The 14690-nt window shown below is 34.2% G+C and overlaps 1 protein-coding gene and 1 long non-coding RNA gene across 3 annotated transcripts; both read left to right on the top strand.

Annotated features, from left to right (window-relative positions):
* The first annotated feature begins 1839 nt into the window (after positions 1–1839).
* On the top strand, positions 1840–4753 carry LOC130718572 (uncharacterized). 2 transcript variants are annotated; one of them, XR_009012714.1, is made up of 5 exons: positions 1840–2109; positions 2597–2734; positions 2825–2935; positions 3535–3649; positions 4216–4753. It is a non-coding gene; the product is annotated as an uncharacterized LOC130718572 (long non-coding RNA). The 2 variants fall into 2 exon arrangements; XR_009012713.1 differs by having other exon boundaries at positions 1841–2109; positions 3535–4753.
* A 900-nt stretch (positions 4754–5653) lies between these two features.
* LOC130717257 (serine/threonine protein phosphatase 2A 57 kDa regulatory subunit B' beta isoform-like) lies at positions 5654–12762 on the top strand. Its single transcript, XM_057567424.1, has 2 exons — positions 5654–7159; positions 12136–12762. The coding sequence occupies exons 1-2, from the start codon at positions 6002–6004 to the stop codon at positions 12457–12459; spliced, it is 1482 nt and encodes a 493-aa protein (XP_057423407.1). The 5' UTR covers positions 5654–6001; the 3' UTR covers positions 12460–12762.
* Positions 12763–14690: the final 1928 nt, after the last annotated feature.

Here is a 14690-nt window from a genome sequence, read left to right as displayed (position 1 = left end):
AACTATTATACTTTTTAGGAGTGTGAAATTAATTATGTTTATTTGATTTTAACTGATCAAATTTATTAGTCCCTAAAACAGTTCTCATTGTGTCCCTCAATCAAATTGTGACACATTAATTAAAAATCACTTATTTATGTTATAAATAACATATTCATGCATTTTTTTATGTGACATGTCACGATTTTATTCAATGAAACAAAAAAAGAGACACGATTTAAAAATAGAGTATCTTGATACGATTTTAACTAGACTACTAATGGAAAAAAATCATAATAAAATCAACATCAAACACTTGATAAATTGTCAGGTTAATGCTTAGTGAAGTATTTGATAGGTGTTGACTGTTGAGAATGAAAAATTTGAGTAATGTTTTCAAAAAAAATGAAAACTTGTAGTAAATATAATTATAATGCCTATTCAAATTTTTAATAGTAATATGTTATATATTTTCTACTTAAAATTTATATGTGCATATTGCCCCCACAACATAAAATTTCTGGATCCGTCACTGGTTGCACTAGTGTATAAAAAGATGAATATAGTATTCATAATCAGTTACTTTTAATTAATATGATATAATTTTATTAGTACAAAAAGAATAAGACACCATTTGTGATTAAAAAAAGTTTAATCATGTTTGATTATGCTTTAATTTTTTTTTGAAAGAGATTATGCTTTAATTTTGAATCAACATCAACATGTTTTCACGTAACTTAATGTATTATTAATAAAGAAAATATAATTTTTCATAATGAACTTAATATAAATTAAAAAAATATGATTTTAACATGTTAATTTGAGAAGGGGCAAATCGCCGAATTTAGACATAACCACCGTCGTTTATTTATGTGTTGTTGTATTTAGACACTAGTTCTTAATTAGTCGTTGGCTTCTTTTTTCCTCTTGTAAAAAAAAACATTAAAATAAATAAATACTTGATGCTCGATTTTATAATGGATAAACTTTATCTAAATGAGAGGCAGTCCCGTCATTCATTATGTGCCTAAATTCAAAATGATCCCTAAGAAATTTTCAAGTATGGACTTTAATTTTGATTCAATATTTTATGTATTATTGAACTCAGTACACATCAATAATACTATTAAAAGAACAAAAGTTCAAAGACCTAAATGCTGATGTGTCGCAACCACAAGCATTCTGCTCTCTCATACAATCTTAGACTTAGTGGAATTCCACATGGCATTCTACAAGCTCTTCTCTCCCTCTTCCTGATTTCAATTAAAATCTTTAATGAGGCTTGCTATATCCTTTGAACTCAACATGTGAATTATGCTCCAAAATTATTACTTTCTCGGTTTACTATGCAATTAATACCATCAATCAATTCTCCTTTTGACTCTTTTTTCATATGTTTCACTTTTAATAGTTTAAATAATTGTTAATCTGAAATATAATTAATCTAAAAATATTAAATATAATTTAATACTAATTTTTATTTGAATAATAATTAATAAAATATTAGTAACCGTTTTTTAAAAGTTTTTCAATGTAACAAATTTCCTTCTCAAATTTATTTTATCCTCTTAAAATATCAAATCCTTCTTCAATTTAAATTAAAAAAATCTTTTAAAAACAAATTTACTTCAGATTTCATATTTTTCACTTACCCTATACGGAGTTTTTTTTTTTTTTGAAAAATAGTTTGTTATATCTTCCTTGGAAAACTTTGACTTAGTAATTGAACTTCAAATAAACAAATATTTTTCAATTCTTTTTATTTTAAAAAATGAAATCAATAATAGTTAATCTCTCCAAACCTTTCTGTGTTCCTTCCCGTAAAAAAAAACCTTTATGTATTCTTTTATTTTTTCACGTGATAAATAAATCACTCCCCCATTCATTTGGTTTCTCTCTGCAACGCTTACAATAATTCACTCACGCAGCATTAAACGTATCTCGATTCCCATCATCATCCCTTTCCCCAATTCAATTTTCCCTAACCTAAATCAATCAAGCGTGATTCTTCTCCACCATCTCCCTAGAACTGGCGATCCAAATCCTTGGTTTTATTCGATTGCAGCGCTCCTCACCCTTACCCGAGGTCGCCATTTATTTGATTGGAGTCGTCCCTCACCCTTACCCAAGGTGAGCTTTTGGAACTCTAAACCCTAATTGATTTTGTTGAACCCTAATTCGAATTTGTTTGTGCTGCCATCCTCCCTCTAATTGCCCTATTTAAGGACCCACTCTGCTGTTGAAACCATCAACCTTGGCTTCCTATTTTCTGTCATCCTCCATCTAATTCATTACCTGACATTTTGTTGCTATTATATCGCCCTTTGTAGTCTTATGTCTGATTTGTTTCAAATATTACGTTAGATTTACTCTTAATCTTCATATGGTTATCTTTCTACACATTTTTTGCTTTCAAATAGGACTCTACCCATGATTTTCATTACTGGTTTTTATCTGGTGTTGAATACCTGATAAGAAAATGGTTCAATGATGAATTATGGTTCTACTATTTGAACACGACTGTACAAATTATGGTTTTTTTTGTTAGTTTTTTGTTTCTATTATATATTTAGTCAATAATTTGTGTATTGAAACTTTAGTTTGATCAATGTTTCAGGCCCCCTAATAAAGTTACTGCTATTTGAACGTTTGATTCTGATACAGACAGTTTCTTTTCTAAGTGAAATCATGTCCATGACGAGTAGTATTGATGGATTTTTGAAGAGGTTTGACTCTTGAAGCTAGAGATATTCCTGTTAGTCTCCTTTCTATGAATCTGCTTTGATAAATTTTATGTGAATTTTAAATTTTTATTTGTTTTATGTGTTCTATGTTTCTCATGCAGGGCTAAATTTATCAATTGTATAATAACAGACGGTAATTCGGTAAACTACCAGGATCAAACAGTTTTGGGATAACATTGATAATGAGCAATTTAATTGTGGTTGATGCTGAAGTAAGTTGTTTACCTTTTTAATGAAATATTCTCTCCCTTTTCTTTATTTTTGATTTTCTATTAAAAGATTTATATTTTATAGATTGCAAGTTAAACATGGTAGAAATTTTATATGGCTACAATGGTGAGGCATTTAATGTTACTGTCAAAATAGTTTATATATAGATGGGGTTTTATCTGTTGTTTCATAAGTAAAATTCACCTAATTGGTTCTTTAATGTTATTTTTTGATTTGATGTGAGCAATTTGATATTAAATGTTGAGTTTCACATTATATTTAAGAAAACATTTGAGATTTTGGATAAAGCTTCAAGAATGCTTCTACAATGTGACATTTCTATTCTTGAATTGAGTGTTCTTATAGTGTGACTTTTTGAATTGTTGTTATGATCTTCTATCTAATATAATGGATCTTAATATTTTAGTGTTAAATGTTGTAAATTCCGCAATTTTTGCATGTCTTCTCCAAAAAGCCCCAATTAGTTGATATGTCAACCCCAAATGCATTATCTTCCCACATTTTGTGTTTGCTTTTGGTTAATGATTATTGATACCAGCTTTTGAATTTTAATAATGTTTTTCCTAATATTTTTAACCAGGTCCTAGAATGGTAAAAACAGTGAGTTAATGCAGCAGTTAGTTTTTCCTAATATTTCAAGAAAGATGATGTGCTGGAGCTGACCAAATGGTCTGTGGCTCCTTTCCCTATTCCTGGTCAGTGGTCTGTGGCTCTGGAGATGTGAAGAAGCTTAGTGGTTCTTTGTGGATCATATAACCATGGAATTGCATTTTACTTTGCACCCTTCTTTTGAAATAAGCGCATCCAGATGATGATAAACATGCTTAGATTTGAAATTGTTAGATTTAGTTCTTGGTTATGCTATGTATATTTATATTTTGTCAAATTATAAGGTAAAAATCCCACAGGGATTGTAAATGTTAATAATTTCATGTTAAAACTCTTTTTTTTAAATTAATGCTAAAATTTAAAACTGATATAAAAATTAATTCTTATTTCCGTGCTTATGTATTTAGCAGAGATATTTTATTGTACCTGTAATACTCTTATTAAGTATGTGTTTTCTTCTTTATTATCTGTTTTACTAATTTTGTCATATGAGAAGGGAGACCTGACTTTTCTTCTCCCATATGTTTATGTTTTTTTTTTGATAAGCCCCATGTTTATGTAAAATGGAAGAAATATTTAGAAGAATTATAGAGAACTGGTGAAATAATCTTTATTCTCACAGATTGGTGAACTGGTTTTTTTCTCATTTCAGAGCTTGATTCAGAGAAAGTCAGTGTAGCAGCTCAAGAAGAAGAAGAGGAATCTGTTCAAGAGCACTTTTCATCCCCCTTCCACTACTATTTTGATTCAGAGTCAGAATCATTTGATGAAAAGTGATCTAATCTGGGGCAACAGTGATAAAATTGATGATTCAATTTCATATCAATTCCTGGGTGGCAAAATTTTCGGTGAAGGATTTGAACCTGAGATTCTGAAGCTTATTATGAGAGAAGAAAGACCAGAGGATCTGGATGAAAAGCAATCTTCATGTGATAGAAAATTTTCAGAATTTGGAGTTCATGGTGTGTTTATTCTGAAGATGAGTATATTGAAATGGAACCTGGCATGATGCGTTTTAAGTCTTTGAATGTGCATGGTTTTGGTGATGTATCAGAACCTGATGAGCAAGATGAGGATGATTTTCAATGTATCATGCTGTATTCTTCCTGGAACCAATACAAGAAATACATGTATTTCTTATTTTGTGGATGTTTAATTGAATTGGTGTTTCATGCTGTATTCTTCCATAACATTACACTCTTGTGGATATGGTTTTCAATCATCTCACTAACTTAATCCATTTGTTCTCTTTATCCAATTGAAAAACCGTACTATTTATTAGTAAAAGATAATGGAAAGGAAACACAAGAGAATACATAAAATCTAGCATTTTATTTATTTAGTAAATGAATGTAGTGTAAAGTAGGGGTGTACATGTGATTACTTCACCCGTAACTGCCAAACTTCATCCAAAACCGCACCAATATATACATTTTATTTTCTTTTTCATATCATTTTCAAACATTTTTTTTATTTCTCTACATTAATATTTCCTATTATATTGAAAATCATATAACTCATTTATTCACATTTCTACCTTATCTTATAAAATGGAGGTGAAATTAGTTTATAAACTAAACATTATTTAAATCGCGCTTCATTGGATTTTTTTTTATCAATGAAGGAGTTTGGATCTAAAATATTAGTTTAGTCAATATTTAGGACGGATTGAAAAATAAGCACAACCTATCCTAATACAGCCCATGATATCTCTTGCTAGAAAAATATCTCATTGTATAATTAGATTGTATTATTTGTTACATCGTACAATGTAAAATTATTAGATTGTAACATAATATATGCTCTGATACCCTTTTAAAATAAAAGATTCAATAATCAATATACCCAATTCATTATTTTATTTGGTACATTGGAAAATTCCCCTGCAGTTCATTATTAAGACAATAAAACACTAAATTGTGAATTTTAAAATATTATTACAAAAAATAAAACCATAACAAATCAATGTAAAATGTATGAAATCTTTTTATTTTGAAAGGGAATCAAAGAAAGAAATTGTCAAAAAATAAATAATGTAAGAAAGAAAGAAAGAATGCTTCTCCTTCTCATAATAATTCAGGAAATGACTGATTCTAAAAAGCGATTATTGTAATCGATAATCACTCGCTTCTCAATCATATCTCTCTAATGTGAAAGAAATCTCTTACATTAATTTTAGTTTTTCCACTTTCTCTCTCTCTATCGGTGTCTCTGTTTGTTTACCTTTCCTTCTTCTCTCTCGCCGGAACTTCGCCGCACCGATCTATTTTCCGGTGATCCACCTCCGATGACTCTCCGCCATGATCCATAGCTTCCTCCATCTCCAAATCGCTATTTCTCACCATTCTCCACGCTCTTCTCCTTCTTCTCCTTCACCTTCTTCGCTCGTCGATTTCAGATCCCTTTCAATCATCGAATTCTAGGGTTAGGGTTACACAATGTTCAAAAAAATCATGAAGGGAGGGCACAAGAAGCCCTCCAAATCGGACACCACCGACCCTCCGGTCCCCGGGAATAACCGCAGCTCGGTGGCGGCGGCAATCCCTAATGTGGTTGTCAACCACGCCTCACGCGGCGGGGCTGCGGCGGCGAACTCTGCTGCTTCCGCGATGGTCCCTTTGACCCCATCGCCCGGCGCCATGGAGCCGGTGCCGGCGTTTCGCGATGTTCCGGTGTCGGATAGGCAAACCCTCTTCCTCAAGAAGCTGCACATATGCTGCTACGTGCTGGATTTCTCCGACACGCTGAAGAATGTGAGGGAGAAGGAGATCAAGCGGCAAGCGTTGATGGAGCTTGTGGACTTCATTCAATCGGGTTCCGGTAAGATATCGGAGAATTGCCAGGAGGAGATGATCAGAATGATTTCCGTTAACATTTTCCGGTGTTTTCCGCCGCTGTCTCATGAGAATACCGGGCAGGAGCCGACCGATCCTGAAGAGGAGGAGATGTGCTTGGAACCGGCGTGGCCTCATTTGCAGCTTGTTTATGAGCTTCTGCTTAGATATGTTGTGTCTTCGGATACCGATACCAAGGTCGCGAAGCGGTACATTGATCACTCTTTTGTGCTCAAATTGCTTGATTTGTTTGACTCTGAGGACCCGAGAGAGCGTGAGTATTTGAAGACCATTCTGCATCGTATATATGGCAAGTTCATGGTTCACAGACCCTTCATCAGGAAGGCCATTAACAACATCTTTTATCGGTTTATATATGAGACCGAGAGACACAGCGGTATTGGGGAGCTTCTGGAGATTCTTGGGAGCATCATTAATGGATTTGCATTGCCCATGAAGGAGGAGCACAAGTTGTTTCTTGTGAGGGCGCTCCTGCCACTGCATAAGCCTAAGTCTGTTGCTATGTACCACCAGCAGTTGTCATACTGCATCACTCAGTTTGTGGAGAAAGATTTCAAGCTCGCGGATACGGTTATTAGGGGATTGTTGAAGTATTGGCCTCTCACTAATTGCCAGAAGGAGGTTCTCTTCCTCGGAGAACTGGAGGAAGTGCTGGAGGCCACACAGCCTGCTGAATTTCAACGCTGCATGGTTCAACTTTTTAGACAGATTGCCCGCTGCCTCAATAGTTCTCACTTTCAGGTTCCTAGAAAATTCACTCTTTTCCCTTTTATAATGCTGTTAGCTGGGACTTTGAACTTTGGAGTAGGACTAGCTTTTTTCTGTTTTTCAAATTTTGGATTTGCAATATTAATACTTGTTGAACTGAACTGCTACCTTTTATGTCAGTATGATTACTTATACATCCAATCTAGGTTTATTATCTAACTTGCCATATTTCTACTTAAACGCGGTTGTTTAGTTATGAAATATATCAACCTAGGGTGGTATTAGTTTCACTGCTTATTTAATAGACATTAATTGTCACATCCCTTTTCTACTTTGCCTTTTATGGGACCAAACTCTATCATGATTCAATCCTTTTTTTTGTATATTTGTAGTGGTTCATTGCCTTTTAAACCATGCATCTATTCATGATGTGCTATTTGATAGGGAAAATAACTTCTATAAAATTTCACTATATATGAACATGAGAAGATTCCTTTTCCTATCTGACTTCATTGGTTTCTGGCCTTTTACATATAGAAATTCAAACATAGGCAGACACATGCACATGCATTTTTCATGTGCGAGGATTTCAAATTCATCATTGTTCATATTCTGCTTCAAAACTGAGTACTGAAATGACAAAGTTAACCATAATTGAAATTCAATAGATGGCTCTTATTTTACTTATTCATTTTGGAATTGTAAGCGTTATCTGTAATCATATAAACAGTAAAAAAAACCTTGGCATTTAGCAAAGACTATAATGGGTAACGGCCTTGTTTGGGATTCTGTTAATTTTCTATTTAATAGCCATAATCCTGAAATTGGTGATTTGCCTGACTAAATATTTTTGAAATCTCAGTTATTTGTTTAGTTCCTTTATTGTCATTACATTTATCATTTTTTGTTTATTATAACGTGACATGTATGTATGTATACATGAAGAATGCCAACCTAGTTGGGACTGAATCTTGATATTGCAGCTTTGCTTAATATGGGTTAACTGTTCTATATGACCCCTGAGCACATTCCCCTCTGATTTAACATGATCCATTGCATTGTGGCACCTAATATCACAATCAAGGGTTAATTTTGATTGAATTAGAGTCACCTGCAAGTCACATGATCTATTTGCTTGAAATAAGAAACAAACAGACTGGAAGGACATAAGAACCTCCAATGAACTTTCCTTTGGGAAGCGGAGACGCTTCCTCAGTAAGTCATTGTAGTGGGTGACCTATCCTTTGCTCTCAATGAAAAAGAAATGGGGAATATTTTAATGGGAGATATCTGGTTCTCAAGATGCCAGCATCATCTAAAATTCTCCTCTTTACAGCCCTTCCCACTGAACATTTGTAAATAAAGTTGCTCTCTTACGAAGATGATTACTAAACTAGTAAACATATACCTTTAAGGAACTGATGTGTTTGTGATTGATAGGACTGAGTCGGAAAGCATAAAAACAGTGATTTTATTGATGAAAACAAGATGAATACAACTCTCCAGAACTTTTAAGGGGTCTGGACTCTCCTAACCTTTCCTGACTCAAACTGTTCCTCGAAGACCACTCATCATCTCTTCTTATAGGAAACATGCCTTCTCATTAATCCACTAACACTGCTCTGACCAATTTACTAACTCCCATTGTTGTTATTATTACTACTATTATTATTGTTACTGTTACTATTATTATTATTATTATTATTATTATTATTATTATTATTATTATTATTATTATTATTCTGTTGACTATTAACCAACTATAGCTAACAACACTCCCCTCTTAAACATTCACCTTATCCTCAAGATTAACAGTAGTTACGACCGGACTACTCCTAGGAAATTACCCTATTCCTTCACAACGGGCTGCATGCTCACAATCTTCAATTTATGTGTCCTGTTCTTGCGAATGTGCTCAGGGCTATATTTTTCTTCACATGTGAAAGAAAGCCCTTTTGTTCTTCTATCATTGTATTCACCATCAGGAACCAGCCTTAACCCCTTAGTGTTGCTTCCTGTTCCCTCGGCCATCATCTTGTTTGGCTTGATAATAGTATTCTGCCCTATGCTACTGTCAGATTTGTTCCTAGTCTAAGCACTTCTCTAGCATTGTTTGAATTCTGCCAATTTTCATTGTTTTCAAAGAATCTTAACCACCTGAGCTCCTCTGTCCCACTTCCTGTCTAGCTAGTTCGAAAAGAATCTCTTCTTGCTCCCTTCTGATCCTTATGGCCTCTTGCACAGACTGAGGTTTGTGTAGACTAAGAAATTTCTCCACGTGACTCCTAAGGTTTCCCAAGAATATACTTAATGCCACCGAATTCTCCCCAACAACCGTGGCCAGTGACTCATCAAAGTCTTTGCAATACTGTCCCAAAGTGTCTGTTTGCTTTCAACCGTGTAAGCTCTGATAAAGGATCCTCATAATTCCCATCATTAAACCTGCACCTAGCATCATAAAGAATTGGCCTTCATGTCAAATTTTATTTCCCTTTCATCGCTGTATAATGCCTCAACCAAGCAAAGGCTTTTCCCTCCATAGCTATCAATAACTACTTGGATTTCTGAATTTCAGGAACCTCCAACACACCGTATTGCTCACATCTTGCCCTCCATTCTCTGTATCCCAAACCATCAGAAGATGACAAAGGAGTCTATGGTGCCTTTGCCACCCACTTTTTCCTCCCGTCACCACTTCTTCTTTCTCTCTCCCCTGTGATTATGCGAGTTTACTCTCTTCCATTGAGCACCAGCACCTTTTCCATAATCTCTTTTAGGGCCATCATACTCTGGCACATAACCTCAAACTGATCCCTGTTCTGCCACTGCATCTCCTCCAGCAAGCCCACTGCCTGAATTGAGCTCTAATACCAGTTCATAGGACTCCTCTGAAATAAGAGAAAAACACCGATTTTTTTTTTTGAAGAAAACTAGATGAGTACAACTCCCCAGGACTTTCGAGAGGTCTGGACTCTTCTTACCTTTTCTTACTGAAACTGATACCCAAAGACCCCCCCCCCCCCCCGCCTCCTCTCCAATTCATCCCTTCTTCCTACTTTATAGGCAACATCCCTTATTTGTTATGACACTTAGTCACTTACAATCCACCGACTAACTAACTATACATAACAGTAATCTTGCTTTGTAATATATTAGTATGTAATGATTATTGATATGATACATTATATTCATAGAGAGCCAATATTGTTTTGTTTCCCCAGCTTCCTTTTCAGTTTTTTCAGATCAGATGGTCGTTAAGAGTGCTAATTTTCCACACCCACTTGTCTTATATTAGGGTTTATTTATGCATCCTTGTACGGTTGAATGGACAGAGTATCTAAGAACTGGTTGTGATTTCTATTTAATTATGTTTAATGCTAGATTTCGCTTAATCTATGTAATTGGTTATCATTTGGGAGGAACTCTTTCATATGAATTCAATGTTAGCTCTTTATCATTTACTTCCAAATAAAAGTAAAAGTAGTGCTATTGATCCAGTGATTTCAAGGGCAAAGAGCAAATGAGCCTTCTTTTAACTTTTCTCTAATCCCTTCATACCTAATCTTGTATGGTCTTGTGTGTCCATTCATATATTGTAACATAACATTCTCATCTTTGTAACATTGAGCTTATTTCCTTATTAGTTCTTTATCTCCAAATGTACAATCCCATACAACAACACATGTCTTAGAGTTGTGTGGTAAAATTTTCATTTTGAAGCACAATAATATGCAAACCGCTCTTAAACTCAACTCTAGCAAAAAAAGCCTCTACTGCTACTTTGGAAATTAACTAGCTTAAATTTCCATTAACTAATATGTGAAAAAAAGAAAGAAAGAAATGGGATCAGCTGAGCTACTGCTTGGCAGACCCAAACCCTAGCTTAGCTGATCCCATTTTTTTTCTTTCATTTATTACTGCAAGACCTGTGGTTTTGTATGAGATTTTATGCTAGGAGATAAACAAAGAAGAAAATAATCTCAATGTTTCAACGATGAGAATGTTATGATGGAAATACAAAACAAGATAGGATTAGGAATGAGCACATTAAAGAGAGAAATAGGGTAGCTAGCACCTACTGTGGAAAAGATGATAAAATTTTGTTCTAAGTGGTTTGGATGTGTGGAGAAGCCTTAGAAAAATTCCAGTAATGAGAATAATTTGATGGAGGGTAGTTCATTATTTAGACGTAGAGGGAGACCAATAACTATTATAGGCCAAATCACCAAACCACTAAGAAGGATGTAGATAAAATGGTTTATCGTTGGGAATGATTCTCAAGAGGACATAATGAGTTGTTTGATCCATGTAGCTAATCTAACCTAGTGGGTAAATTTTGTTGTTGTTATATTCAATACCTCTAAACATATGCATTGATTCAGTCTCTTATATTAAACAAGTGTTCTATTTACTTTTTAAGCTGCAGTATAGGTTTGTAGATGTTTTCATATGCAGATAAGTACTGTGAATGCTTTTATTAGCTTGACAGCTGTAGGTGTAAAATTTAGTCTCCTGGAAAATATTCATTCTGGAAGCTTGCCCTGATAGCTTTTTTAATTAGTGAGTGGTACTAAGGCTTATGCAAATCTTTAGTTTGCATTGTTGGATGAATATTGTACTTCCAGGACCTTTGAAGAAAATGGAAGGAGAAAACCTATTTATTCATAATCCTGAGCAAACAAGTGAAGGTTATGAACTGATAGAACTTATTCATCTCTACATGCCAATGCACATACCCCTCTAAAATACACCCATTGGTGAACCACCATAATAAGTCTAAGATTTGGTTTTTGTCAATATAGGATTGAGTTAGGTTGAATTCAATTTGAGAGTACAATGTCTAAATGGCTTCCGACTGTGGTCTACATGTCACAAATATTAATTGTCAAATCTTTTTAATCAGCTTATTGGGTTGTAATCTTGATCTGTAGAACTGAAATTTGTTTGCTGTTTTAGTTAATTTGTATAAATATTCCCGATGTCTTTGCTGAGGCAAACTTTCTATGCAGGTTGCAGAGAGAGCCCTCTTTTTGTGGAATAATGAGCACATTGTGAGCTTAATCGCTCAAAATAGGACTGTGATATTACCAATAATATTTGAGGCGTTTGAGAAAAACATCGAGTCTCATTGGCACCAAGCAGTTCACGGGCTGACTGTGAATGTTCGTAAAATGTTCATGGAAATGGATGCGGAATTGTTTGAAGAGTGCCAGAGGCAGCATGAAGAGAAACAGGCTAAAGCCAAAGAAATGGCTGAGCAGCGGGAACTGAATTGGAAGAGACTGGCAGAAGCTGCTGCACAGAACGGGGTGGAGGATATGGTTACAGATTAGTGTTGTTAGTTTACTGCCTCAACTGCAAAGTGTGAATTAAATAGGTGAAGGGTCATTAACGTGCTCCTCTTTTCTATTTTGGTGCCATTATTTATTGATTTCTTTTGTTTTTCATACCATTTTTTTTTCTACTCTTCTATCTTATTATCTCAGTTTGGATAATTAGCAATTTGAAGAAAGAAGTGATTAATGTAACTTATTGGAAGCTGTTAGCTATGTCTGATGAGTAAGAATGTTCCTTGAAAAGCTTTCTTGTATTTTTCCCTTTTTACAAAAAGAAATGCAGAAAGTTTCTTTTCTTTATCCTATTTTTTATTCTCGCTTTTACACAAAATGACAGTACTTTGCAAAGGAGCATATGAGAATTATTAACAACACAGATTTTTACTCATTTATAATATTAGGTAAAATTTATGAGCTTTGCCAAATAGGGAGATTTTAATTTAAGAAAGCTGAATAATTTTGTAAGTGAATCAGATTAATTTTACTTGATAAATTAGCAGTACGTTGAAAAGTGCCATATTACCATAATTGATAAAGAAACTGTCTCTGGTGGGCGCTCCAGCTTTGACGAGAACTAGCTTTCTCACAGGTAGTCATAGAGACGCACTGTAAAACTTAGTCCTACTTCCATGATGTGGTTCTGGATTTTGGCTAGATCTTTTGTAGGTTGTCAGTTTTCAAATAAGACCAGATACTTCTCACATACCAATTAGGCTCCAGACTTTATGTCAAAGCTTTGCATATTTGTTTTCAGATTCAGTTTGGGTAGAAGTAGGACCTGTTGGTTTGGAGCCGTATTTGGCAAAAAGGATTTGTATTGTCTATGATTCTAGTAATTCAATGCAAGCATCTCTTTCCGAAACTGTTTTGAACTAGTATCAGAGCAAGAGTAAATGAGAATGTAATGATTATTATTTATTAATCATTACACTGTGTATAATGAAGTTCAACTTTGTTGCTAGAATAATGAAGGTAACCATTTTCTTTCAAAAAAAAAAAATTAAATAAAAAAATGAAGGTAACCATTTAGTCATAAAGACTGTTATACAATAAGTTATCATTGTAGAAAAAAGTTGTGCATGGAATTATGGTCTAATAGAATGCATTTGTGTGGTGTCTGCGTTTTCCTTTACCTCTAATTCCTATTGGTGATATTCTTTTTATTTCAAAATAGGGAAAATTATTGGATTTTCTTAGTATATCCTAGTTCTGGACCCCTTCAATATTTTCAAGTGAAATTTGCTTAGCACTGACTTATTCATGATGATCATAATCATAATTTCTCTATTCTCTGGTATTCCAAACCTTGTACAGCAGGTATAGAGTTTCTAAGGGAAAAGGGCAATATGGTTCAAAATCATATATAACCAAGCAGACCCCGGCCCATATATCCAAAATCTCCAACTGTGATGATCATGCCCTCACCATACTCTGTGGGCTAAAGGAATAGAAATTCAAGTGCAAGGAAATTTTTTGCAGCACTTATGGCAGAACTTCTTGCAACTTGCAACTTGCAAGAGTGCATTTCGTGCTTGGCTAAGAAGATTTCTGTTGTGGGTGCAAACTGTTTTTTGCCTAAAGAATGGAATGTCAATGGTTAAGGAGCAAAATTAGCATCCTAACTCCTAAGAACCTCAAAGAACAAAGATTCGATGAACCCTTTACTACTAGGCTAATAGATAGCTATCTAGTTCAAGCTTATTAGGGTAGTTGGTTCTGTCCCTTATTGTTCTGTTTTTTGTTTATAACAAAAACAAATAAATAAATCAGGGGAGTGAACATAACTTAGTTGGACAAGTAGGTATAACGAAGAAAATACTAATCAATCACAAGAAAATGTGAGAAGAATAAAGAAGTGATTGATGTCCTGCTGACAACATCAATTGGAGCCCATTTCTTGCTCATGTCTGCAGAGTTGATGAAGTTCAATCCCTTCTGGTGTATCTGAATAAAAGCTAGGAAAATCTTAATGGATATAATGATATATACATGAATTGGTTTCCTCAACCAAAATCCTATCCTATCCTTTATCTTTTTCTCTTCAAGCATGTAATCTCAGTTTTATTAAATTATCAATTGCATCCCCTTCTTTTTCACATTTTATTTTTTTATGCAATAAACATCCATATCTTGTTTTAAGACTACAATGACTACAAAAAGATATACATCAATAATCATAAGCTCTACATCGAACTAGTTGTTGCTGAAGTAGAGGCATGTGAAGGAGA

This window comes from Lotus japonicus, chromosome 5 (assembly GCF_012489685.1).
Source record: "Lotus japonicus ecotype B-129 chromosome 5, LjGifu_v1.2".
In the NCBI taxonomy this organism is placed as follows: domain Eukaryota; kingdom Viridiplantae; phylum Streptophyta; class Magnoliopsida; order Fabales; family Fabaceae; genus Lotus; species Lotus japonicus.
This window is presented reverse-complemented; position numbering and strand designations above follow the sequence as displayed.

Coding starts and splice junctions, on each gene's coding strand:
- LOC130717257 (XM_057567424.1), top strand. CDS start 6,002: ATGTTCAAAAAAATCATGAAGGGAGGGCACAAGAAGCCCTCCAAATCG. Junction 7,160..12,135: donor TCAATAGTTCTCACTTTCAG/GTTCCTAGAAAA, acceptor CTTTCTATGCAG/GTTGCAGAGAGAGCCCTCTT.